This window comes from Notothenia rossii (assembly GCF_949606895.1).
Source record: "Notothenia rossii genome assembly, chromosome: 5".
Taxonomy (NCBI): domain Eukaryota; kingdom Metazoa; phylum Chordata; class Actinopteri; order Perciformes; family Nototheniidae; genus Notothenia; species Notothenia rossii.
Window position 1 is genome coordinate 11,769,724 of NC_136903.1, and position 27,697 is coordinate 11,797,420.

A 27,697-nucleotide genomic window follows, 5' to 3' on the forward strand; every position below is an offset into this window, starting at 1 on the left:
AGTAAATAAATAAATAAATATATGTATATATGTAAAAGATAATGAAAAATAAAAAAAAGACAAAGAATAATAACAGTAATACATGTACCCATATACTCACATATGTATACAAACATACACATATATATGTACATACCTACACCCATACCCACACATTTATACATACACAGACATACATGTACTGTATATAAAAAACATACTTCCATAGTCCCCCCTTTCTTCCTAACTTAGTGTCTTAAGTTCAGCTAGGCTATCACAGAGCCCCAGACAGATTCAAACATTTCTGAAGAGCCCCTCAGGTTATATGTAATCTTCTCCAAGTTCAGGTACAACATTAGATCTTTAAGCCATAGAGAGAATTTTCTAATTTCTAAAGTAACAACTCTGTTAAGAATGCAAAATAAGTTATAGGTTAAAGTTGTAACTTAAATGTTGGTGTGTTGGCTGACTGAGTGGATCCACAGATGCAGTTCTGTACAATACTTTCTGGGGGCGAGTTGTCTCCTTGTCTCGGCTTGGCAGCGTCTGCCCACAAGCCCCGGAGACTGGATGTGACAATTGAGTGCTACTGACAGTCTGCACAGGGACTGTCAGTCCTACTGGAGCCCAGCAGGATGGAGAAGGGAGGGTGTTAAAGAGGGGAGAGAAGAGAGGCAAAGGGGGTTCAATCTCTTAAGTTAATGAGTCTCTAATGTGCAAGCAGGAGACAGCTTTTATCTGAGTTCACTCGGTTGCAAGGCAGGCCTGCCCAGACATCCTGTCCGCCCCTTCTTTCCTCCTCAAACACACCTCTGTCTTTGATGTACGTCTCAGGTGTTTGTGCTGCTGTCCCACTCAGCCAGTGGATACTGCACTGTAGAGGGGAAAATACCAAATGTACGTTAAGCTACTCAAATGATTATGGATGATAACATCCTACACGTAGATAAGGATCTTCAAACCTCTGTTTTAGCTGGGTATTTGAGCAGGAAAGCCTGAGTTGAAAATTGTCTAAGGGTGAAATTAGTATTTGATATATCCCTTGTTCAGATTAGTTTGAGTTCTAATGTGTAATTAATTAAACCTAACATCCTAGTCAAGGATGATCATGGTGTTATATTCTAAAGACGTTTTATTATTTAATGTTAATCACATTTCTTCTCTAAATGGTAAATGTATAAATGTTTTTCTCACAACATAGCTGTAATGACTTCACACACAGGGTGTACAAAACAGACTGCAAAATGTAGTTTGAGCAGAATGACCTCAACTAAGAACAAAAGAAGATTATATTATAAGAAACAAATGTTATTAAGATATTACACCTGTAGAGAGAAATTATGAATTATATTATTCGAAAAAAATGGTTTGTTCAGTCAGTTTACAAAACTTTTTCCAATTCGCAATACTAAATTGTGATTCACATTTAACTGTGATGTGATGGCAGTGAATGCATATTTTAAAAGGTATATTTCTGAAAATTGCTATCTTAGTGCAACTTTTGGCAATAATGAATAGGAGAAGAACTTTATTTAGTAAAACTAAGAAGATATCTGGTTAGTTAGGGATTTTAAAGCAGGGTTTTTCCTCATATTGACTTCACTTCATAGTCATCTGAACTGGAACAGAATGATGTGCACTAGCAAAGAGATCAATGTCTAAATCCAATGAATATGCAGACTTTAAATCTGTAAGAGTTTTGTTTTCAGTGTACAGAAAGATGCAGTCGTTATGCTATTTAATTCAGGGGTGTGGTATATTTGACAGACAGGTGCCCCTCCATTCAGCTCATACTCGTATCACATTCTCATTAAGTGATGCAGGGGCAGGCAACACATTACCAAGACAGACACAGTGTCTACAGGGCAGCCATCAGGCCCAACAACAGACCCCTGCTGGGCTCCTGGCAGGGGGACCTTGTTAAATGTGTGGATCTATTGTTCTCCTAAATTGGTCTGTGACTCTAATTGGCCAGTTAGTCCCATTTTACGGGCTACACTCGTCTACCCGACCTGGAACCAGCCTGCACGCATCAGATCAGGCTGTAAAAGTTGGCTGGGCTGGTGAGGGCTCTGGCTGCGAGAGAGTATTCCTTGCTGCAAACAGGGAGACGAGAGTGTGGCAAACTAAAATCAGGTTGACTTTGGGATGTCTGAAGTCACAATGAGCATGGCAGGCTGGGTGGGATAGAGACCTCGGATTCATGAGGGAAAGTCCTCCAAAGGCCTGGAGGCATCAGCCCAAGATATACATCTTAATCTGTAGACAGACGACATCCAAACAAATACGATGATTGTCTAATGTAGTTCTTTTGTTAAATTAAGAAGCTCGAATGCACAAGACAGAGAACGAGACAAATTAGCACTTGTGTCTGTGGCCCTGGTCTGCATCTCAGGACGAGATCTCGGGTGTCTTGAGTGCAGGGTGTCCGCGGGGTCTTAAAAAGTATTAAAAGTTGATAAATCTATTTAGCGAAAATTAAGGCTATTAAAAAGTATTAAACGGCTTTTTCCAAGGTATTACATTTTGTAGCTTGTTTTCAATAAGTATATCAATTGTCCAAAGAGGTTGTATTCTACAGTGTTCCTGAATGTAATCATTGCGTAGATGTGTAGTGTGATTCTGTGTAGTTTATTTATGGCATCCCGTTGGGTTTGACGTCAAGTGAACAGGACATCGCACGCTCACTGCTTGGTAGCGTGCGACGGTCCGTTTACGCCGGTTGTTAAACAACATCGTTATGGGGAAATGCAAGTCTGCGTCCAAATGGTTGGAAGATGAGGAGAAAGGACAATCATAATAACAGTATAGTATAATACTGTATATAGTCAATGTGAGGTAAAGTGTGTCTCCAATGTAACCGGTTAAAAGTCGAAGTGGCGATGAGGTCTTCAAATGTATGGAAAGGGTCTTAAAAAAGGTCTTAAAAGGTTTTACATTTGACTTCAGGGATGTTGGTTTGTTATGACTAAGTGTGGATGCGTCTGCCTGACAGCAGATGTTGCTCGGGTAATTTGTAGATATAAGTATGATTCATAAAAAAATCTATTAATCTTGGCTGAAGGAGATTTATGTATGTTTCCATGCTATAACACAGATGTGGACAGCAATGTGCTGATGCTGCCAGAAAATGTTTCACTGCTGATGCTTAATATAAAAAAAAATCAAATAGGCAGCATAACTGTATTTTACAAGAGAGTTAGTGTTTCTGAAAGATCAAAGCCAGGTGAACAAAAAGAGACGCTGCCTTGCTAATGAGAACTGGAGGACCACAGATGAAACCCTGCAATTAGAAGCAGAGACACATGAAAGAGACTGGCAGTAAGAAGGAGACTGCCTGTCTGTCTACACAAGATTGATTTCTAAGGGAACTCTCAGATTTATTTTGCTACCCTCAGCAAAGCCTCTTTATGGGATTTGGTTCTTTTGAGTGATATATAAAAGCAATGTTGCTTTCTTTTGCATTGTATGTAATAAGCTCAAAGCAGATACAGCTATTGGGACAAATAACAAACATATCACTCCTTTTTGAGGTAATTGAGTCACTATTACTAACCCTGCAAATAATGTATATAGTTGCAGCAGTTTAGCTAACCCCATGTTATAGACTTACTGTATATATTGTAAAAAGCAAGGTCTTTTTTTGTTCTTTTCCACACGGTTTCCCCAATATCTTTGACCCAAAGAAAAAGACGAGGCAGTGGCCGTTTCTCAATGTCGAGTAAAGCTTCTGCAGAGCCACTATTTCAAGTATACTGCGTCATCGAGTGGCGCCGAAGGACTGTTTAAATGCCCAGCATTCGGCGCCACTCGATGACGTAGTATACTTGAAATAGTGGCTCTGCAGCAGCTTTACTCGAGAAACGGCCACAGACTCTGACTGGGCTTCACTCAGTGAAAGCTGGGCCATTATTGCCCATTGTCCCCCCCTCTCTACTCCCCCTGACACACACCCTCCATCTGCTTATTACCCCCCTTTTGTCTGCAGTCATCACAAAACAAGCCGTTGTCTCCAAACTCATCGTCTCTGCGTCTTTGATAGGTAGTTGATAACAGACTTACAGGCTGATGGGCCTGGCTGACCTTGCTGTATATAAAGCAGGCAGCATCAGCTACCAAGTCATTCTAGGAAAAAGAGACCTCTGGGCACCAGCAACCTCAGCTTATCTATCTACCTTGAGGACTCTGTATTTTGCAAATTCCTTCACTATGAGTGTGTTTTTCACTGTTGCTCTCCTGGCTATGGCATTGCCTGCAATGGCATTTGACATGAGTCAGTCCACTCGTTGCGTCACCATCCCAAATCAGATGAAAGTGTGCAAAGATGTTGGATACTCTGAGATGCGTCTGCCTAACTTCTTGGGTCACACCAACCTGGAAGCTGAGGTGGTGCCACGTTCAGAGGACTGGAGGCCCCTGCTGCAGACAGGATGCCACCCTCAAGCCCAGGTCTTCCTCTGCTCCCTCATTGCTCCCGTCTGTCTTGATACGTGAGTACATTTTACATTCCTTGTAATTGTAATTCTCCTGGTTGTTATTTTTATGTAAAATATAACTCAACAAAATCTATTGAATATGTTTAAAACATGCTTTAGATTTAAACATTATTTTGCAGCAATATCCTATTCATTGTCTAACATTATTTTATTTTCTTCTACAGCTTTATCCGGCCATGCCGTAGTCTGTGTGTGGCAGTGAGGGACAGCTGTGCCCCGGTGCTCGCCTGCCAGGGTCAGCCATGGCCTGAGGCACTCGATTGTGACCGCTTTCCTGCCCAGGAAGACATGTGCCTTTCTCCCTACTCTAAATCTAGCCACAGTGCCAAAGGTATGCATAGACCACAGACTATTCATCAATACTTCAATGCCTTTTCTTTCCATTCATTACCAACCTCTTTAGGTTTGTCTATTATAACTGTATATACTGTACCCTGCATTCTTGCTAAATTATGATTATTTTCTTATCACAGACTTACCAAAACCCGCCTGCCAAAACTGTCCGTCTGTGGAAGAGTCTCCTGCAATGAAAACAGTCCTGGATGCTTTTTGCCTGCATGACTTCGGTAAGTTTAAGAGTTATTTCACTACACTGATTTGTTATGCCACCTGTACGGCCATGTTTTTAACAATTGTATGTGATTTTCTTAACCAGATAATTAATATTTTTCTCTTTTTTCCACAGCTGTGACTGCCAAAATCCATCGTCGTCGCTTCCCTTTGGGAGGGCCAGAATTTGAGGTTGAAGGCCGTGTTGAGTTTATCCGCCAGGGACCTCTCCTGCCTTATGACACCCGGCACCTACTGCAGCAGTGGCTCCTCATCAACCTGCAATGTGCCAATATCTTAGTGCGTCCTGGAAGGTCACAGCTTTACGTGCTGACAGGTTTTGTGCAGAACGATGGCACCCTCGCTCTCACCCGTCTCTTCCCTTGGCACAAAAAAGACATAAACATGGCAGTGGCCACTCGCAAGTGGAAGCATCACAGATGTTTAATGGATTGATAGTTACATGTAAAAACTGGAGCTCTGATTCTGTGTTTAAAGTGAAGACTTGCTTAAGAAAAAACAATGAGACACTCAAAACATATAATTCATGACAAAATCAAGGAGGAACTTTGAGAAGAAGAGTTTCTGGGCATTGGGTGTTAGTGAGCATTTTTCAAGTCAACTGAATTAATATAAGAGAAGAGCTGAATACCAGCACCCTTTGTCTCCCTCAGCAGCTCACTCTCTCATCCCTGCTCTGACAGCACACAGTAATTGAATGCACTCAAACCTGTACATAGTATTAATTAATGTAAATGGATGTATATTATATTTTCTATAATGATATTGGTGTATTTATTACATCTTTTTATGTGTATGCTATTTGGAAAAAGATGAACATAAAGTTTTTTTCTGCAAAACTATGCAAGTGTATGTGTCATTTTTGGCCTAACCGCTTAGTCCTTTAAAGTCCTGAGGCAAAAAAACCAACATATATATACAGCAAGGTAGGCTCCTCTATATACCTTACCCTCTTCTCTTAACACTCATTCCTCCACAAGGTGGCACACTTATGGAGAAACAATCATTGCAAGGATTACAAGGGTTATTACAGAAAAATAACTGCATTTCATTCAATGTATGTTTTACCCCCTTTAGTCTGAAAACCTGACTTTTTATTGATGATTTATTGAAAAAAGTAAAACTGTAGAATGACTCATGACTGTATTCACTGTAGATGGCCTCTGGTCTTGGTCATACTAATGAGAAGATAAATCACCCACTTTACATTTGAAAAGCCTCACTTGATACTAGCAGGCTGAACATTAGAGCTAGGGTTGTGGAACAAAAGCCTCTTTCTAGACTTTTGTGATTCTATCCATTTTGATGCTGTGCTCGGGACAGTTAATGAGTCTCGTAGTTTCAAATAAATGTGAAAATGCTAAATGGTTTGAAATGTGTTGTTGTCCTAATTAGGTTTAATGATCTAAAATGTATGAATTTGAATCGGTTTGATCTATCACACTTTGATGTACTGCTAAAGCAAGAAATGGGACTTTGATAAGGATCAGTTATTTTAAAATGAGTTCGACAAAGAAAGCCTTTATCGTTTTTTTCTTACTACATTTCAATAAGCACATTTGTACATAAAGCTGAGCACAACCAAATACAAGTTTGTATTGGTCCCATACACTAATGCTCATTAACTTAAAATAAAAAAATGGACTAACCCAGTCTTTAGCGTGTAGTATATATTCCACCTCAGTTAGCTTTGTCTGCTCTTGGCTGAGCAGTTAACTAAGTGAGGCGTATGATATGCAAAGAGAATAATCACGTTTTTGTATATTAACTAATTTGTTTAATCAGCAACGTCATCACTATATAGCTTCCGTTGGGAAAAGAGCTCTACTCATAATTTTGTCCTCCACTGCAAGAAAGGAACCATGGAGAAGGGTAAGATGGAAAGACGACACATTAACTGCACAAAGTTTTGAATTATATGTATTACTTCGTTTTTTTTAATGACTTCAAGTTTTTTTCCCCCCTCAGTTTTGTTTGCTGTTCTTACGCTGGTGTACCTGGAGCTTTCTATGAGGGTGGTCAGTGCTCCTATCTGTTCCTATGGACAGGCTGGATGCCATGTTCCTTCTCTGGCAGATCTCTTTGAAAGGGTCATACAACAGTCTTCAAGAATGCACAGCGTCTCCAGTGATCTGCACTCTGAATTTGTGAGTTCTTTTCTTTCAGCTCTGACATTGATCATCTATCACCATCCATCAACCTTTCGACCGCCATTCTTCCATCATCAATCAGCCTCGTTGGAGTCGGCTATTTTTCGAGCCCGCCTGATATAACTATGTCTGATATGTGTGTCCCTCTTCACAGGAGCAATATTTCTTTCCCAGGAAGAATCTCATAGGAAAACGGAAATGCCACACTTATGATATACTCACACCAGAAGATAAGGAAAATGCACAAAGGCTAGGGGTAAGCATTTATTTTGTTGTTAATAATACTTATGCATTTAGGCGATGTCCCTGCATCTTGTCATATTCATTTATTTAAGCAACTTTGTCATGTGCAGAGAGAACAACTGACAGAGGTAATCGTGAGGCTGCTTCAGGCTTGGGGTGAGCCGCTGTCTGAGCTCTACCAGAGCATGTCTCAGGATCAAAATCAAGACTTTAACCTCTACAGCTCCAACAAGGCACTGGAGATCAGTGATATATTGCACGAGCTAAAAGACGGAGTGACAATAATAACTGAAAAGGTAACAAATCACTTTTGGTTGTAGATGTGTTTTTTTTTTTTTTAAATGTATCACCCTCTTGTTGGAATTGTATACAGTCAATGTTGTCCTTTTTCATTTCTTGAAATAATGCACTTTTCAATGTTTCTTCTGTGTTCAACAGATGAAGCTATTGGGAGTGCTTAGTAACACTGTGGGTTATAACTCTCCTGAGAGTTTGGTCCCCTCTTCAGCCTTCTACACACAAGGAGACCTAGACTCAATGGACCATCATGACCTACTCTACTGTTTCCGCAGAGACTCTAACAAGGCCAAAAATTATCTCCGTATCCTGAAATGCATCACTCTTCCTGAGCCGGAGTGTTAATAGTGATAGCAAAGAAGTTTAGTGTTGGCTGAATAGAAGAGTCTTTGTTTCTTATTTGCTTTTATCTACATTATGTTCTTACCAACTTGTAATGGGTGCATTTACTGTACTGGAGTGTGTATGTCTCTTGCAGTTTTATTGTCATAGGAATGACACAATTTCATTTTTGACCATTGAGTGTAAAAAGGTAAAAACATAATAAAAGATAACTAAACCATCATCGTTTTTGTTCATCTTCTTCTTAATGGATACCACAAGCTCTATAGTATTTCTATTAATGGTAGACAGTGTATAGAAGTGTTTATTTACATGTTAATTGAATTGTTCCACAGCCCACCACAGTAAAAACAAGCAATATGGAAATGAGGATTAATTGAAACGCTTTATTTACATTTGATCTATGCATTCATAATCATGAAAAAATAACATATTTACAAAATATAGCAAGTGAGATTTGTCTTCAAAAAGGTTTTTTGATTATGAGCAGAGTGTTACTCTAAAGCTGACTAAATGACAAAACAAATTTGAAGTCTGATGTAAAAGCATAAAAGCAAGTGACTCATTTGTGCATTCAAGTGATTGTAATTACAATCAAAGAGTGGGAGTCTTTCCTGGAAAGACTTGTTAGTGTAATAAACAATTGCTAAATAAAGCTGGTGATACACAATAAGATGATTCATGATTCAACAAAATGGTTACATGCTTTATAAAAGAGTCAATGTTAGTCTTCACAGACAGTTTATTCTATCCACAAATTCCTCAATACCTTTCCAGTTATGTAGCCTTTTACCAGTTTTTGTGGATTTAAGAAAGTCATTGGTTTACTTTCCACCCATTACTCCCACTCATGTGTCCCTGGCACTATTCTGTGATGGTGATCTCTCACTTTTTGATTCAGAGTGATGGTTCTGTGTAGGTTCTTCCTCTTCCTGAGCGAGACCCCGGGCCATGAGCTCATCCATTGGGGAGCGGGTGTTATGGACCTCCTTCTCCTTACAGTTCCTCCACTTCATACGACGGTTCTGAAACCAGATCTTTACCTAAAGCAGCAAAGGAATGGAGAGGCATCTCGTCAATTTCTGTAGTCTTTTTCACCACTTCTCACATCTGTTAAATTAAATATGGCTAAGGATGTACTCTGATCGTTCTTTTTCTGTCTTTTATGATCAGCAGTGGATCAAGCTTAATCATATTTTTGTACCTGGGACTCCTTGAGACTGAGATCAGCTGCCAATTTGTTCCGGTCTGTCTTGCTGATGTATTTCTGTCTCCGAAAAGTTCTCTCCAGCTCCTTCCGTTGTTCGTCAGAGAACACAGCTCTCCTAAGGATCCCTCTGCGTGATTTAGGACTTATATCAGCAGACCACATTTGAATATTTGCTCCCTCTGAAACATAAAAAAACCCACATATATTAATAATGGTAAATCCGATGAATATGATATTGATGGACTGTGGAAAAAAATGCTAACCTCATAAGAAGAAAAAGCTAGAAGTAGCAGCCATGGGAACTCAGCAGTTGTGTGTAGCCAATTGAGATTCAACTGCATTTTGGTCCAATTTCTCAAGAGTCTTGATTATGGATATTTTGATATAAAGTGCTAAAAAATCCAATTTAAGTCCACAATAAATATAACCATATCTCATTTCCTACATTCTTTACCCGGGATCATGCCTGTTTTTGGCCCTCACTTTTGATTTCTCTTTTTCTTTTTGTTAAATTTAACAAACTGGGGGTGACTAAAGAGAATAGAAAGCCACCTCATCTGAGAAAAAGGGATTTGGTGAACTGTGAGGAGCAATCCCACGCTACTTCACTCACAGGTGCACGCACAACAAAAGTCAAGTGGAACAATTTAGCCATCTATTCAATGTTGCCTTTTTAATCTGTACGACAAATCTGCGCATAGACCACCTCTAGGGAGCACATAACAGGTTTGGACATGCTTCTCACTTCTCTATTGGGACTCAATGGCTTTCAGTTAAATAGCTGATTACCAGGTCATTCCTGGGCAACGTGTGTGTCTACCCTAGTGGGCCAGCTATAGAGCACTGTGGGACACCCACAATAGAGCCGTTCAATGGAAATGCCATTACTCGATGGTTCAGTGGCCCAACACTAAATCTTTTCACTTGCAGGTATGAAGCCAGTTTGTATGTGAAGATGAGCTCGAATAAGTCTATAAAAGTCACTTTCTTTGAATGCTTTATGTCCTAGTCAAGAAGTTTCAAATGGCCAGGAATGAGAGTTGAAGGACAGGAGAAAGGAGGGGGGTTGGCGGACCAAGCTCTTTAGCTACACAATAGCCGGGGGATGTTCCTGGTCCAGCCCTCTTCTGTAGAGAAATGGGCGAGTTTTTTGTGCTAAGCGGAGTTCATTGCTGCAGTGAAAAATTGCAGTGAGGTCGCGTGTGGATGGTGAAGTGAATGTGCCAATTGGTCACGGCCGACTTTGCATTGTTGAGTTGCTGGGCACTGTGGGAAAGTGTCAACCTACTAAGAAGACTTCAGGGACCTGTGGGATGAGGGCTTTCTGATTTGTGCTTTTTTCAACAACATTTGACAGGCATCGTAGATTGAATAAACTAATAACTTCCAGTTGCTGTGGGATAGTGCCAAAATAAGATGGCTTGTTTAACACAATGAATACTAGTAGATTGTGATTAAGCACTAGCACTTTCAACAAGTTTGAATTCACTTAAAGATTTCAAGCACAATTCAGAGAAAACTTGAATGTTTCAGGGTAATTACAGGATGTTCTGGATGTTTATCAAATTCATGCTGCCTGAAAACATAACTTGAAGTGGTTTGGATTCACAACGAAACTTATTGGTGAAAGAGTGCTAAGCGATAAAAACACATTTTCTTAGTCAGCGGAAGAAATTCACACCTGGTAATTTTAATCTTAATATGACAGAAGACAAGATGTGTATTAGCTCTGCATATTTGTGTTAGTAAAAGTGTGTATTTGCAAGAACAAAATAGGGGGCCCCAGGGACTCTTAAAAGCCTTGCAATCCACCCCTCTTCCCTATACTAAACAGCCGTGAATGGTTATGAATAGAGCCGTGCAGAGTTGAGCGGAGAATTAGCTCTTTGGCATTGCATCGGTAATTAGCTGTGGAAAGCATGGGAGACCCTGCTGCTAATGCTTAGAGAGTAGCTGAGGCATTGCTGATGAGGCATAAAACACTCACTGGAGAAGGCAGGAGGGGGGCTGGACCCATCGCAGCATGCCAGCATATAATGTGGGCTCGGCAGGAAAACACTGCTCAGTACACCTGCAAAGAGAGATAGGAATAATCAGATATGTTCATGTTGGAACTGGGTGAGACAGGTATAATATTTCACAAGGAACTGTATCTGGATCATTGCCCACTTCTGAGGCATTTTGAGTCTTACCCTGTCAAATGTTTATCTACATTTCTTCAGCATTTTATTTGATATGTCAATGTTTTTAGAACTACATTTTATTTGAAGACTACATTATCCAAAAGAAATGAAAAAATTCACAAATTAGGTCAGAAAATAAATTGCAAATAATCCTTCAATGAATGAACTCATTGTTGTTGAGCAGTTAGTGTTATTTCTTATCAATGCAAAAACATTTAATGTGTTTTAAATATATATTTTAAAAGTAATAATTTGCTAGTTTTCTTCCATTAATTAAAATGTAAATATTTTATATTTGATATTAAACAAATATTGTAGTACCCAATTATTCAAAAGTCAGTTTTCCCCAGTCCTGAGTATGTCAACAGTTTACACAGACCTGCAATCATCATTTTAAAATATATTTCATAATTTAAGTTTTACTTTTGTAGTAAACAACAGTTGGTACCACTTACTACCCTTATAAAGGATTCATAAAGGGTTTATAATTAGGTTATGAATTAGGTTGTAAACACTTTATTAATCATTAACAACCATTTATAAACCAGTTCTAACACATCAACACAGGCTCACTATTTGGCAAGAGGACTAAGCCTTATATTGGCTACTTGGCGAGAATCAACTCAGTGAACAACAGATACCAAGGAGGCTGGTTGATGAAGAACAGGAAATAAGCTAAGTAGCCAATATAGGGCTTAGCAGTACATATATATGTGGGCTTACTATTTGGCAAGAGGACTAAGCCTTATATTGACTACTTAGCAAGAATCAACTCAGTGAGCAACAGACACTAAGGATGCTGGCTGATGAAAAAGACAAAGTAAGCTAAATAGCCAATATAAGGCTTAGCAGTACAGATAAAGCTCACTATTTGGCAAGAGGACTAAGCCTTATATTGACTACTTAGCAAGAATCAACTCAGTGAGCAACAGACACTAAGGATGCTGACTGATGAAGAAGACAAAGTAAGCAAAATAGCCAATATAAGGCTTAGCGGTTCAGATAAATGTGGGCTCACCATTTGGCAAGTAACCGGTCACAGTTGCCCTGCTTACCTCATGTCTTATAAAAGCTTATTAATGATTTAGAAAGTGTTCACAACCTAATTAATAAATGAATTACAAACTATTCGTAAACCCTTTATAAGGGTAGTCTTATTGTAAAGTGGTACCCAACAGTTATATGCTAAAAGCAAAACAGGGGAATTGAAATGGTCTTTCTTGATTACATTATTTTAAACAAGTTAAGAAAATGGCAGTAGGTCAGTTACTTACGCTGTACTTTCTCTAACAAGGATAAATATATAATTCCCAAAAATGTATTTAAAACCAATAATGTCCATCTTAAAATTGAGAATGTATTAAACTTAAAAAACTTAACAATATGTAATAATATTCCAGAAATAAAATACAAATAATAAAACATTGGCTGACATGTAAACATCTAGCTTCACATATTTAAAGTCCTTGACAAAATATAAAAATGTCAGATCTGCTTGAATAAAAACCTGTTTACCTGTGTGTGTTAGAAGGGGTACTCCCAAGTCTTTCCTATGCTGGGGACTGTGGCCCTGGCTTTGGTAGACTCCATGCTCACAGCCCCAGATTCTCCTAGGTCGTTCACACGCGGCCCGTCGCAGGTGTCCACCTTGTATTGTTTCTGGGCGGGCTGAAGGTGTCTGTGACTGCAGCAGATTGTCAATAAGAAAACTCTTTCCAGAGTTACCAAAGCCGGGAAAAGCAGGAGGAGAGCCGGCCATATTCCTCCTGGTGCAGCTCTGCACTGAGAGCATCCTGTTCACACAGTGACCCGAACACTTGAGTTCCTTCTTCAGCAGTCACAGCTCAGTGACACTAAATTCTCCTTTAATCCTTTCTTGAGTGACCAGGCCAACTTCATTAAACTCTGAGGAAAACAAAAGTCCTCTGCTCTTCCTCTTTCGCCCTGCACTTTGCTACAGGGCTGTGTCGTGATTGGTTGAGAGGCTCTAATGTGCTTCTCAATTCAGATAAGGCTGGGGCCTTTCTGGAGTGGCAGAAGGTGGGTCTGGCTCATTCATTATGTCAACTAGCCTATTAAATGATAGACACCAGAGACAATGAACTGCTGGCCAAAGTTTAACATGCACCAAACAGTCTTCCCCAGTAGTAAATAGTTTTCTCTTTTCTCCTGCCTCCCATTGTGCCTCATTCCAACCCCTGAGCAGTTCATTTGCAATCTGCTTTTTTTCAGTTTCGATCCAGCAGCATTGCTCTGTGAGGGTTCTCTTGATTGCAAAACGATCCAAAAACAAGCCACTTTAGTGTGGATAAATATTGGTTGACAAAGGAATGCAATTACCTTTCCAACGCATTTCTCCTCAAATGTAAGCAACCTGTAATTAAAGTTTAGTTTCTTCATCAATTTGGTTAGCATTTTTCAAAACAACTGCAAAATAGGACTTGAATTCATTGTTCCATATAATTCAACTTTACTTTTACTACTTAATTTATTTTATTGTTTTATATAACTTGTAAAAAAAAGTTGTTGTGACTGTATTTCACATAATATACACATACTCACAATTTGTAATTGTCTTTCAAATAGCGATGTTTCCACAATCCATATATTTTACATTTCCAGCATTTTTGTTTATTGAGTAACACCAATCAGTTTGTTTAATATTGGTAACTTTTAGGCTTGTTAATGTGCCAGTCAAAACCTATATTTTACATTTATGGAGGGGTTAACCTCCGGGTAGGATATGTAATCTTTGAGATATCCATGTAGCTCCGGGCATTAGACTCAGTCACTTGAATGTTTATTTTGTGCCCATAGTCGGTGTAGTGGGGCATACACTGCATATTTGGAGGTTGCAAATGTAAAAAAATAGAGTTTCATACAAACACACACATGCATGTAGGGATGTTGTGGTACAAACAAATCCAATGAAAAGCTTGTGTAACCTTTCACACTGCAACTAATGATCTTCAGTATCATAATAGGAAGTCCAACAAGAGGGGCGACAGACCCGGACTTTAGGCACAGTAAACAGGCATATCCACACTGGTTGGGGGGTATGGGGGGGGGGTGGCAGGGAGCGCCAGCCTGCGCGTGTAGATACCTCATGCTGAGCATGGAAATTGGCCCAGACAGCTCAGCCTATTGTGCGATGGCCAGGGAGCCAAAGGTTGCTTGTAATCAAATTTGAGGTTTTATTCCTCAGACTGGTGGAGAAGGCATAGCGGTCTGTCACATGATGAGTGTTAGCAAGTCTGCGCTATCTACTTTTGTGTAGTGAGTGTGTGTTAACATGCTTCATATAGACTTGTGGCTTTGATAGCCCCCCAAGGGTTTTTGTTTGGTGGAGAGTCATTTGTGCATATAACAGAAAGAAAACAGGAGCTATCTGTGCTTTCAATAACTGTATTTGTTTATTCTCTGACTAATGATTTACATGTGGTCAAGTTATTTTTATGTGATTACATTGAGGATGTTTGTTTAGCTTTTTTCTTACAGCAAAAACATTCTTCTTCTTTAATTAGACTTTCAGCATTGAATGGGAAAGTGTAGCTAAAGCTGTTAGAAGCAACTTAGAACTAACAACGCTCCTGAAAGCATAATTTATTCCTCTAATAATCATATATTTCTCTGTGTTCATCGACATTTAACATGTTTAGATGAACCAATCTCACGTGACTTGTGTGCCGATTTTAAAGCCATTGCTAAGAGCGTATCATCATTAAGATTCACCACTTCGTAATTAGCCAGATTCCAATAGAGCTCTCCAAGAAAGGGAGGTATAATTAGGCTATTCTCAAACAGTAGGTCTTGGAAACACCCTGAAGCAAGTTCATGTGAATGTATTTGATGTCCATCTCTTTTTAGAATTGGAGGGAAAAAAACAGGGGTCCCTTCATTCAAAACCCCCACAATGGCCCTGTTGAAAGCTAGCACTTTGCAGATTTGCTGAGATCCCTTTTCTCTCCTTTTTAACCCCACTAAAGCTCTTAAAAAGATACCGGCCCATTGCACACGCAATTGATATTCCACCACTCGAACTTAATATCGTGAATGGAGGGCCAAGCTCTATGAATCAAGGAGACAATGCGCTTAGCTTAGCAGCAAACTGGCACTTTGTGTGCGGTGTCTGTGCCTCAGAGGAGGAAGTTTCTAATGTGAGCCTCACAATTGTGTGTCTATAGAGTTCTAATGAGCTTCTGTATGCTGAGTGAATGGATGCTGGCCATTCACCATGAGGGCCCAATGAGCCAGCTCACTGCACACATTCACAATAGGATCCAGGGGGAATGGGAGTGTCTGTGTTGAGCAACTGCACTGCTTAGACAGTCCATAAAATATCAGCAATCGTATTACCATGATTCGATTAGAGTATGTCCATATTAAGTCGGATACATTTAAAAACATCTTTTTAACTCAGTTAGAACCCCTCTCTCCATGCTAAGCTGGTGTGTTTCTCATTCATAAAGTAAAATCTACTATTTCGCTCCAAAGAGTGGATACATGTTAAATGCCAGCTTGTCTTTTAGTGTGTGTGGACTAAATGGAGCTTTGGCAAAACAATGACGTAAGACTGCCCACTCCTTTTTGGGGGGTTGTGCGGTAGTAAACTTAAGAAAAACATAAACGTACGTATCCATATCGCCTCTGCAACATGTTTAAAGTCAAAATCTGGAGTTTTGACATTTAACTGGATATTGTTTGCAAATGATTTAAACATTGAACAATGCTAATTTACCCCAAAAATATCATCTTCATCAGTCATCCTTGACTACATATATATAGTTGTATTATTGAAATTGAACGGCTAGCAAGCAAAGTATACAATATTACACAAATCATATTGTGTATATATATATATATCGTATATGAGAAAAACATGACATTTTAAATGAATAATGTTTTTTCACAGTTTCTCTACACTGTTACATATCAATTGAGATATTTTTGTATTACAGGATGACACTGCTCAATAAATCAAAACTACATTTCCTCACCATCAGGGTAAAGACAAAACATTGTTTATCCTTTGAGGCAATGAAGTTCATAGTCTGTTCCATTTTGTTCTTTCACTATCTACCTTGTTCCTGCTTGCCCAAAACTGCAGGTCATCAAGTAATGATGTTCCTGGCATGGCCCAAGGGCGACACTGTCTGTTGTACCTCAGTACTGCTGCACCGTGATACTGTCTGCAATTCACTGCCATGAACACAAGATGGCACTGAGAGAACGAAACAAATCCTGTTTTGCAGTGAACTACATGATTCAATATTATAATCTTTTTGATTTTATTTATAATATAATAATAGCTCCTTGAAATCATTAATTAAATTGTATATTAATTTATTTTACATTGCTTATTGTAATATTCTTAATTCAGTTCTTAGAAGTATTGCTTACTATCTGTTTTAGGAATTGTTTTGTGCTGTGTTGTTGTGGTAGTGACAACATAACATTATAGAACATTTTATCATTAATCAACTTTAATTGTAATGTACGCAGTTGTTGAATATGGAGGCTTACTGCGAGAGTAAATATAAAACACATCATTGAGCAGAATGAGTATTATTGAGCAGACGTGTAATGTATCGTTAGAGCCCACATTTTTTAATTTGACTCATGATTGTCTGATCCGAAAGACAGGAAAGGTCGATATAACATGGAATTATGCAACAAATGAATCCCAGGAGAGCCCTGTCTGAACAGACGAGCCAGTTTTTCTGCAGTTCATTCCAATCCTGGCACAGCTACTGCAAGTGGTTTCATTTTGTCTATGGCATTAGTGTGTCTATATGGTGCAGTCATGGCCAAAGTGAACAAGCCTCTGAGAGCTTTGTAATGCATCGCCCATCTGGATCTTTTAGAGAGAGCACTGTTGCCCTGCCCTTGATCTGAGAGAGAGTGTGTGCGCGCACAGCAGAAACGTAGGCATGTGTTCGCACTGTGTGCCTTTATTACTTTTCGTTCTTGGCTGAGCACATGCTTTAATGATTCTTATTTTCCTGATGGCACTTTAGGAAATGACAACTTGTGGGCAATACAAAGTAATTACATTTCCTGTGTCGGTACCCAGAAGAAATCTAGTATTATTAATAATGAATAGAAGGTTGAAGCGGCCCTCTCACACAGCAGATGTGACACACTGCAGAGTCATGGTCTGTTTTTGTTTTTTTGACAACAGCCACCGATTAGTTTCAAAGTGTGGATCTACGAACAACGAATTGGAGAGAGATGGGGGCCTATTTAAAAGAAGAAAACAAACTATCCATTTTGCATTTGTAATAATGAAAACAAAACATGTTATTGGCAAAAGGGTAAACTTGATTTTCGGGAAGGAGAGTATTGATGTAACAATTAAGTTGGTGTTGGAGTCCTTGGTAAGCAGCTGAGCACCACACAGGATATAAAACTGCATGTAACCGTATATCCGCTGGCCTCTACTTATTAGCAGAATTAATCCAACCACCACAGCCAACAAAGACTTCTCCAGTGATCCAGGGATTGGCTGGGGGTTTGTTGTGAACCTGGGATTGCCTCTAATCAGGCCATTATGAAAGAAGGCTTTGATTTATATCCATCTGGCAGTGAATGTATTAGCATTCATGGAAAATGTAGCAGTTTATCCTTCACTGTCTCAGGGAAAAAAAGCAAATACTAGTGTGGCATGGCCGATGATAAAACAGTTATATTTCAAGATGGTAATTGGTCCCATGGATGAAAAAGATGCAGGACGCATAAACAAATATTCAAAGCACAAAGCATCTGCGCTCTATAAAAAGCCATTAACAAGGCTGAGTCACACAGGCACAAGCACTCATTTTAATTCATCATCCACCTGCTGAAAAGCCAAATTATAACATTACCAAATGACTTAACTAATTATAGTACAAACGGTTTGCTTACAGGCGGGCATAACTCTCATCTTATCTAATTTAAGCATTTAAAAAATTGGTTCTTGGAGACAGTTGGTATATTGACCTCTATGCTTCACACGAGGACAGATAAGACAGATGGTTTAGAGAGGAGTAAAGGAGGCCATCCACGTCAAAGTGGAACAACCATTACTGAATAGATAATTTTTCCCAGGCTATTTTCCAGCAAGTTACCCTTACATTCATAAGACTCAAGATGATCATGATTGCCGTTTGGCTTGGACTTTCCTTAACCTCATCAAGGTGAACACACCAAAGAGGTTTAAATGCTTAGGGACTCCACCTGTCAGAAACACAGATTAAGCTTCTTGGATGAATGCTGGAACGTCTTCAAGCCAGCAACCCCTAATGCTTGTTGTATTTCTGGACCATTTTATATCTCCTGAGTGTAACAGTTGCCACACATTCTCAAAAGAAAAAGGGCAGTGAGAAAAAAAGGATGAATACATATTATCTCCCTTTTTACTCAACCTGTTTAGCCCTGAGCCTGTTTTGGTCTCAGGCTCGAAAATGACATTCCCAGAACAAATGACCTTCCCTTCTAAAAGGGTTAAATTAATAATCTCAATGTAATGATAAACATGTGAGTTGGATGTAGAAGAGTCAGAATTAATTTAGATGTTTTTTATTTTAAAGAAAATTCAGATTGAACATAGTAAAAAACTGTAAATGATAGTGTCCGTCCAATTACTTTTTTTACTTATAGTGAAAACTACCCTTGGATGATGGTAAGGTAGACTAAAAGCTTTAGGAATCCAAAGTGCAACATATAATAAGTACCCTGTATCAAGATTGATGCAAAGCAAGTGATAATTGACCTTTTTAGAGAGGTTTAGCAAAAAAGACTCCTCCTCTGAGGTGATTTGGGTTGAAATGGGGGTTTTACCGTTTCTCTGGAACCCATTGGTCGATTTTGGTGATTGACATCTCTTTCTGACCGTTAGAGCCAATAGAATCGAAGGGGAATCTCCCCACTCACACACAGTCTAAAACAAAAAGGTGTGGGTTTCGCACACGCAGTTTTGCACCAGAGTGAAGCTGTCTCTAGGTCTGACTTCTGGTCAGGTTTCAGGTTTATTGCTTATGGATTATCAGAAATCATTTCAAAGGGACACAGACACATTGGATTAACCTATGGATTAACTTCAGCAGCGTTTTTATCGTTTTAATGCCATTGAAGGCCACTTTTGACCAGACTACGACACAGGTGAGCCATGTTAGCGTTTTTAGCTACCTAGCGCCACATGTTTTGATGTCTGTTCTTGTTATTATCTCCGCGAGTTCGTATAATTGAGTGATAATGAGGGTACCCTTCGATTCTGTGTCACCTCACGATGTGAAACGATGAGTTGGATGTGCAGCAAAGATAAATAATAAGGTTTTGTGAGTGAATTTCAGTGCAGTCATCTGTTAGCCTTTTTCGCTCGTTGCTAATTCAGAGGCTCAGCGTTAGCATTGTGGGGTTTTTAAAAAAAAATGTTTTTTTAAATGATCAGTTAGATGAGTTCCTTCCCTTTACATGGATATAAAAAATTCATAGTTTATTAAATGAACATGCCCTCAGACACTGTTTTCCTGTTGCGGCAGTGCCCCGGTACCGGGGTCTCTCGGGCTTAACAGGTTAAAACTAAATGTACATACTTTGGTTTGACTATATATAAGTTACACTAAGAAATAAATTGTGAATCAGAAAGATAACATATCGCAGCGACTTCTCTTGATCAAGGATAACTGTGTGCTCTATCCCAATTAAGGGTCTTTTTTGATCAGCCTCTCTTCTGGCAACTGCACAAGGCTTTTCATATATCTGCTTTACAAGACATGACTCCCATCCCATGCTCTATTCAATAGCCCTCTCTGCAGTATATTTATGCACCCCAAGAAAACACCTCACTGCTCGAGTCTGAATAACATTACTGTCAGGGGCTTTCTTAAAACCCCATACTCCTGCTGCATAAAATAAGAGTGAGCACCATTGAATCATAAAGTTTGAAAAATGTTGAATAACCAAGGTCAGCAGTGCAACATTTTATAGTTTTCATCACAGGCCCTTACACATAATATTTTCATTAAAATCCTAAACAAGATATTTATAAGAAGTGGTGGAGTTTAAAAGCATTGACCCCAACTAAATTATATGTTTGCTCTGCTGTTCAAATTGCATTTTAAAGTATTTCAAAGGAAGCTCTCCATTTTATAAGCTTATAATATTAAAACTAATTTGTAAAATGAATCTCTGTCTTGGCGACCAAAACAGTCTCATATCAGTATTTCAAAATACTAAGTTCATATCATCAATCAATTTGCCTAGAATAGCCTTTGTTTTCTTGTGCAAGTCCTTAAGCTAATGGTCCTATACAAAGGCATGCACATACAAACATTTTTCATTTATGGTAAGCTAGATCAAAGTGAGAGTATGGTTCCTAACTAACCAGAGTTAGGAAAAGGGACCACATTAATCCTGCTCTGGCTGCCTTCCACTGGCTCCCTATAGAACGAAGGATATAATTTAAAATTCTTCTTCTCGCCTACAAAGCCCTTAAAGGGCAGGCGCCATCTTACCTTAAATAACTCATTATACCCTACTGTCCAACTAGGGCATTGCGTTCCAAGAATGCAGGGTTGTTGGTTGTTTCTAGAGTCTCTAAAAGTACAATGGGAGCCAGAACCTTTTCTTATCAAGCTCCACATTTGTGGAATCAGCTTCCAGTTTGTGTTCGGGCGGCAGACACCCTATCCGTTTTTAAGAGTGCGCTTAAGACCTTCCTTTTTGATAAAGCTTATAGTTAGGGCTGATTAGATTCAGCCCCTAGTTTTGCTGATATAGGCTTAGTTTGTCGGGGGACATCTTACTTTTTCCTTCTCTCTGTCTGTACCTGTGTACTCTCATGTTCCGAATAACCCAGCTTCCCCCAAATTTCTATGCCGGGATCCTGATGCTGTGGTCCTGAGTCCTGGATCGCGAGCCCTGGATCTTGAGTCGTGACTCGTGGCTGTGCCTGTTGCTGTGGTCCTGGATCATAAGTCCTGGATGGACATCCTCGTGGATTCATCTTCCTATTATACACACATGCATTTCCAAACATTTGGTCTACCTATGTTGCAAATGTATTATCTTCTCAATTTACACACGGCATCTATTGCACGTCTGTCCGTCCTGGGAGAGGGATCCCTCCTCTGTTGCTCTCCCTGAGGTTTCTCCCATTTTTCCCTTTAAACTGTGGGTTTTCTCTGGAAGTTTTTTCTTGTATGATGTGAGGGTCTAAGGACAGAGGGTGTCGTATTGTCATACTGATAGTTTGTACAAACTGTGAAGTCCACTGAGACAAATGTAACATTTGTGATATTGGGCTATATAAATAAACATTGATTGATTGATTGATTGATTGATTGATTGATTGATGGATTGATTGAGTGAGTATCCATTAACACTGACCTACTGATGTGGTTGTTATTTAACAAGTTTGGGTATTTTTTTGTAATTTTCTTTTTAAAATCCTCCCAGTTTACATCACTGTTAAACATAAATTGGATCAAGTGTCTAACCAACCTTTGGACTACTTTCAGCAATATTTCCATTTGTTTACTCTTGTTACATGCTACTTGTTAGACGCTTTTATCCAAAGCGACTTACATACTCAATATTGTGGACAATCCCCACAGGAGCAATTTGGGGTGAAGTGTCTTGCCCAGGGACACAACGACATGCTGACTGCAGTGGGGTTTGAACCTGTTCTCCCCCAGATCCGAACACCAACGCACTATTTCACTGAGCCACACGCCTCCCTCTTGTGCTGAAGATCCAGTGTTGTTTTGGTCCTGCCACTCACCTAGAACCCTGCCTTCCAGAAACCTTCCTGATCCGAACACCAACGCACTATTCCACTAAGCCACACGCCTCCCTCTTGTGCTGAAGATCCGGTGTTGTTTTGGTCCTGCCATTCACCTAGACCCTGCCTTCCAGAACACAAACAATCTTCTCATCATCCCTTTTTTATGTTAACTCTGGCTTTACTCCTGCTCGTCTTTGGTAGGTAAGCTACAGCCAAGCTTAAGCCTCCTTGAGTTGACTTTTCCTTGTGTTCTTGTTTACCAAGTTTAATACTTGTTTGTTCCCTAAACTCCATAATTCATTTAAACTTGTTTGCCTGCCTGCCAGTTTGCACGCTTGCCCTGCTGCTCTCCAGTCCACCTCGTCCATCTGCTGTCATTAGCCATCCCTTCTGTTTAACAAATCTTACACAGTAATGTTAGGAATGCATCTGGTAAAGTTCAACTTTTTACTTGTCAGCATTCTAAAATTGGGTCTTCCTTACACAGCATTTTCATATAGCAGAGGTTTTGATTTGTCACAGCACGTTAAGCACAGGTGTGACCAATATCATTAGCTTCAATCCATTTAAGTATCCAGTTAGCCATGCCAATGAGCCAGCAGGCCTGGGAAGTGGTAAACCTACATGGAGCGCAGCCACATATAATGTTATTAATTACTACTGTGGCTTTCCTGCTGTGACTTTATAGCATCTTTCTTGTCTATAATAAGTAAATCTTAAAGTTTTCTCCTAAATACTACTTACATTTTTAACTTCAAATGTTGTCGTTAATGTAGTTAAGGAGACACGATTCAACCTGTAGAAGAACTACTTGACTCAAACCCAATTTCATAATGTATTATTGATAATTTATACTGTATGATTGATTCCCTGTGGACAACACTATGCGTTTGCATGTTCTACTGTGCACTGTGCACTATTTACATTGAACTGGAATTATTGCATTACAAAAATGCTACCTATATTGCACCAAATCACAGTTATTTCCAGACAAAAAATAATATAGTGAGTAAATTATTTTGCCTTCAGTGAATGAGGGAGCACTGTAGACATGTTTTTCTCTTGGCACCAGGCGTGGTTGCGTCTATTTTGGATTCACCAAGAGTCTTCTCATCTCAGGCCACAAGGGGGCTCAGTTGTCCCGCTTTTTCTCTTTCTCTCTCACCCCTCGACAGGTTTCCCTCCCCTCCCTTCCCCTCTTCTCATACTCCACGCCTCCCTCAGTGGATGCAGCTCTCATTCACACTGCTGTAGGAGCGTCTGTGCAGCTGGTGAGGCAGCGGCAGCTCGCTTTGTGCATCCCCTGTAACCCACCTGTGCCGCGGAAGGTGCTGATGGAACAAACCTTACGTTACATGGAATAATTTCTACTCTGTTACATTTGCCATCTTCTATCCGGATTTGCATCATTGGGCATCTAAAGTTGTGGCGATGCCTCCGCTGAGCATCTGGGATTGGTAATCTGCGTGAGGGGGATAAATCATTCGCATGTGATTGAACAACACTGCTTCTCGGAAGTGGACAAAACATGGACTAATTTTGTTTTTTTTATACATTCACCATGGGATTATTACAGCTATTTCTGGTTCTCGGCATATTCTGCGCCTCCTCAGGTAGGACACAGGGCTGTCACTGATTGTACAGTAACCGTCTCTTACAACATGTAGCCGATAAAATGAGATACAGATAATAATAATGTGACGTTTTGCATAATCTGCTATAACCTTTTCAGACATTATCAGACCTACTTGATCTTGCAGCATTTTACACAATACAGTAACCTTCCATCTAGCAGAGATAACAAAATCACAGGTGTCCTTGCTTACACTTAACAATGACAATCTTGTTTTTGTGTTTGCAAATTAGTTGTAGGTTTTGGGGTTGACCCTGCCCTGCGCATCAGCGTGTTTGATGAACTAACGCTTGGAGAAGGCTTTGATGGAGTTACTCAGGTCCAGGGCTTCCACAGCGAGTCTAGGGCTTTCCACTTCCAAGGTACAGTAACACACACTCCTTGTTTTTTGATTATACATGGAAATAAAATGTGTCCAGGTGATGGGATCTGCATGTGAAGCTAAGCCGAGCAAACTGCTTTGGATGAAAATGTACTGCCAAAAACACTTGTCCTTGTAATATGTTGTTTACATGTAGATCACTTGTAAGTCTAACAGGATTTAGCCCTATAAACAACAGGTCAGCTCCTTAGTGAGATGTGTAAATCTCAGATCATCTCATAATGTTGTAGTCCTAATGCTTGTATATGATTTGCAAAACTAAGAGACTGTCAGCAACAACATGCAATGGATTTGCAGTTTTATTCTATAACGGGACATAGCTTGGGGGCCTAAGACTGCCACCTGCATGAACAATAGGCGAAGTTAGGTCTTCATGAGAAAGTGGGGCGAGCAGAGGGGGAGACATGGGTGAATCACCCAAAGAATCATGGAGAGATTTAGCATAATCAGATTAGGCAGGAACAAAACCCTGCCTTCACAGAGATGCATTTTGTGAGTGAAGGGGCCCCTCGCGAAGACTTTACCCAATGGGAATCTTTCTGGAGTGTGAAAGCAGTCCAAACACTTACGCTGTAACCAAAATATGAATGGGTAGAAGAGTGAGTCAGATGTCCCTGTTGTCAGTTGTACGGCAGTGTGTAGTCTAAATATGTTGTAGATGGAACTCAATGAAAGGCACTGGGCAAAATAGAGTTGTCAAAGCTGCCGTGCTTGACTTTTTTATGCACTGTTTTGCCACTGTTACATCTCTGTCATTAGATGTCAGCCTCTCATTTCAATCCCAATGAAACTGTTAACAGCCCCATCACAGGGATGGAGATGTGTATCGTAACCCAGCCAAAAGTAGCAACAGGGAAATTGCTTTTGGCTCCCCAGATCAGTGGCAAAAGCAAAGACGTGGCAACATTCAAATCTTCACAAGCAGGATCTCAACATAGATCACATAATGAACCGAACTGTTGATGTTGTTTTGGGACAGAGAAACACCACAATCTTTTGTCGACATTTTTCCTCTTCCCTCCTCCTTTGTGGATATCTTCTAATCTCCCTGAGACAGCAGCACTTCTGCATGGAGCAGCAACTCCAGCATCTCTGTGAAGGCAGGCCTCTTGATGTCCTCTGTGTAGACAACACTCAGAAGTGCTCTACACAGGCAGTTAGCAGGAGGGAGGGAGAGAGATAGCAAGGAAAAATTGAGAAAGAGTGAAACAAAGACAGTTATAGAAGCTCCTGCAGCTATCGTCACGAATAAAAAAACACGACCGGTACCTCTCCCTCATTACGCTATCTTATTTCCCTGCATTACTTTGCTAAGTACATTCAGTAACCCGGGTGGGGAAGGCGCTGTGTTATTTATGGCAGAGCTCGCCTCCATCCTTCATTTGGGATGTCTCTGTTAAGTCAATGATGTTGGGTGAGGGGCAGGCTGGAAGAGGCGTACCGGGGAAGCAGACCTGGGCCTCTGCTTGCTTGTGATCGGAAATAGACATACAGTAGAGATGCATAAAGACGGAGGGAGATAGAGGGAAGGAAGCCGAGAAAGAAAAGAGAAGCGGGAGCAGAGCTGTCTGCTAGCTGTTTGATGGACTGAGCTGATTCCGCATGTACTGATGCTTGGCTGGCTGGGACCAGCAGACAGGCCTACGGTGACTTTCCGACGCTCATTAGATAGCAGGCTGAACACATCCATGAATGTCCCCTCCACTGCCTGCCTGCCCAGAGGGAAGGCTGTTATCTCTGGATAGAGGCAGGAGGAGGGGAAGCTGCTGAAAGAGAAGAAGCAAGGGGACAGTGTAATTCACAGTAAAGATATGAACGTATGCGTGGATAAGCAATTTGGATTCTCACCTTGCTGTTTCCTATATTACTATCTGGTTTATGTGTCTGAGAAAGAGGAGAGCAGTAGGGGGGGGGGGGGGGCATTGCTGTTTAGTGCACCCCTGCTGATGCTTTTGAAGGTAGCTGTCAGCGCTACATTGCATGGCATTATGGGAGGTGGACCTCAGGGATGGACATAATAGAGAGGCAGCAGAGAAAGGCCCCCGGGCTATGCTCCTCTTGTATCCTGGTGCCAGGTGATACTAAGCCACGCCACAGAATTACCACATCATTAGCACTACCCCCACTGGTTTTAATATCTAGACATCCAGATTTCTATCAGTCTCTGTTTCAAAAAGCACAGGGGCCACACCCAAAAGCACTCCCTTCCCCCAACACACCAACCCTCTCTCGCTCTCAGGCTAGAAGCGTATGGTCCAAACTCATTCCAACTGCTAACAGCCCAATTGCGAGAAGCATCCTTTCAGCGGTAGCGCAAAACTCCCCTGTAATTGTATCTGTGTGTGTACGTGAACCCTGTCAGAAGCATCTTCTTGCTCAGACTGTTTGAACACTGCCAGTGAGGTGTTTCCGTGTATGTTGTCGTGATTATGTCCCTGACTGCAGCGACAGTGAAGTGTAACGGGATGGAAGAGACTCATTTATAACACAGCAGCATGGTGTGTGTGCAGGAGGGAAGGACAGGGGAGACTATGTCTGAATGTGAATTTGTTATCCTGCATTATTATGTGTGGAGAAGATAGAAGTGTTTGAACAGGAATGACAATCGTGTGTTTCCACTGTAAGGGCTACACTTGCCGGCTGCTAGTTACTACATGATACACTGGATTATTGTGATGTATAGAAGCATGTGATGCAATGGATGGGAAGGCAGTTTAGTCCTGTAGAACCAAGATTCAGGCGTCTACTGTATATGAGAAAGCAGCGCCTGTACACTCTGATCAATTGCATTGAGCAGGTTCAGGCAGAGGAAGCCGTTTTTTTTTAGCAAACTCAACGCTTAAAGGAAGGACAAGAAAGCAAAATGAGAATTTACCTACAGGAATCAATAAGGTAATTAACACTGACAAAAGAGGTTAGTGTTACATTCATGCTTGACTTGTAAGCTGTCTTTAGACTGTCAAGTGCTTTGGATAAAAGCACCTGCTACCAAATGAATCACACAGTGCTCCTGGCGCCCATGTTTAATGTATTTTACCATTTGTCTCAATGCAGTTACTGTTGTGCAATGTACTTTAAATGCACCATTCAAGTCCACAAATGTAATAAAGCAGAACATAATGTAGAAAAATGTGCTTTTATCAAGCAAAAAAACTCGATAAAATGTGCACAACTAACTTCTTTTTTTTAAGATGGCATAGCAATTTAGGATTTAAAATTATAACCTCTATGAATGATGGTGCCCTGAAAGAGAGCGATTATAAAATAGTGGTCACAATCATTGAAGCTCAAGCCAAGATATTCTGACTTCTAATCCCTAATATGAGTCAAGATCCAAATATAGCTGGCTAAGCAAGGATGTTCTTGAAATTCAACTTAAAGGTGCTTCAAGCCATTGTTACTCTCATTAAGCTGAGTTAATGAGTGCATTTCTTAAAACAGGACTCC

General features: G+C 40.2%; 4 protein-coding genes across 5 annotated transcripts in view; 3 read left to right on the forward strand and 1 right to left on the reverse strand.

Moving 5' to 3' along the window:
• The first annotated feature begins 3,785 nt into the window (after positions 1 to 3,785).
• On the forward strand, positions 3,786 to 5,915 carry szl (sizzled). The gene is made up of 4 exons (XM_079683860.1): positions 3,786 to 4,469; positions 4,640 to 4,806; positions 4,949 to 5,041; positions 5,161 to 5,915. Exons 1-4 carry the CDS (start codon positions 4,048 to 4,050, stop codon positions 5,478 to 5,480), a joined length of 1,002 nt encoding a protein of 333 aa, XP_079539986.1. The 5' UTR covers positions 3,786 to 4,047; the 3' UTR covers positions 5,481 to 5,915.
• A 572-nt stretch (positions 5,916 to 6,487) lies between these two features.
• Positions 6,488 to 8,220, forward strand: LOC307041080 (prolactin-like). Of its 2 annotated transcripts, XM_079684416.1 has the most exons (5): positions 6,488 to 6,917; positions 7,014 to 7,192; positions 7,350 to 7,451; positions 7,549 to 7,734; positions 7,877 to 8,220. In XM_079684416.1, the coding sequence occupies exons 1-5, from the start codon at positions 6,908 to 6,910 to the stop codon at positions 8,078 to 8,080; spliced, it is 681 nt and encodes a 226-aa protein (XP_079540542.1). In that variant the 5' UTR covers positions 6,488 to 6,907; the 3' UTR covers positions 8,081 to 8,220. The 2 variants fall into 2 exon arrangements, with proteins under 2 accessions (XP_079540542.1, XP_079540541.1); XM_079684415.1 differs by having other exon boundaries at positions 6,488 to 7,192.
• Positions 8,221 to 8,528: 308 nt separating this feature from the next.
• On the reverse strand, positions 8,529 to 13,262 carry dbx2 (developing brain homeobox 2; the record flags this gene model as incomplete). Its single annotated transcript, XM_079684455.1, has 4 exons — positions 8,529 to 9,120; positions 9,282 to 9,466; positions 11,275 to 11,358; positions 12,986 to 13,262. The coding sequence occupies 4 exons, from the start codon at positions 13,260 to 13,262 to the stop codon at positions 8,926 to 8,928; spliced, it is 741 nt and encodes a 246-aa protein (XP_079540581.1). The 3' UTR covers positions 8,529 to 8,925.
• A 10,181-nt stretch (positions 13,263 to 23,443) lies between these two features.
• The window catches only part of nell2a (neural EGFL like 2a), a 79,616-nt gene continuing 75,362 nt past the window's right edge, over positions 23,444 to 27,697 (forward strand). Inside the window, exons 1-2 of the mRNA XM_079682319.1 lie at positions 23,444 to 23,848; positions 24,102 to 24,230. Of these exons, the coding sequence (XP_079538445.1) occupies positions 23,797 to 23,848; positions 24,102 to 24,230 (181 nt within the window). The 5' untranslated portion in view covers positions 23,444 to 23,796. The remainder of the gene's footprint in view (positions 23,849 to 24,101; positions 24,231 to 27,697) is intronic.

Excerpts from the sequence above, each read along its gene's own strand:
- szl (XM_079683860.1), top strand. The coding sequence starts at position 4,048 with ATGGGCCTGGCTGACCTTGCTGTATATAAAGCAGGCAGCATCAGCTAC. Across the intron at positions 4,470-4,639 it reads GCTCCCGTCTGTCTTGATAC|CTTTATCCGGCCATGCCGTA; the intron begins GTGAGTACATTT and ends TTTCTTCTACAG. Across the intron at positions 5,042-5,160 it reads TTTTTGCCTGCATGACTTCG|CTGTGACTGCCAAAATCCAT; the intron begins GTAAGTTTAAGA and ends TTTTTTCCACAG.
- LOC307041080 (XM_079684415.1), top strand. The coding sequence starts at position 6,986 with ATGACTTCAAGTTTTTTTCCCCCCTCAGTTTTGTTTGCTGTTCTTACG. Across the intron at positions 7,193-7,349 it reads GTGATCTGCACTCTGAATTT|GAGCAATATTTCTTTCCCAG; the intron begins GTGAGTTCTTTT and ends CCCTCTTCACAG. Across the intron at positions 7,452-7,548 it reads AAAATGCACAAAGGCTAGGG|AGAGAACAACTGACAGAGGT; the intron begins GTAAGCATTTAT and ends TGTCATGTGCAG.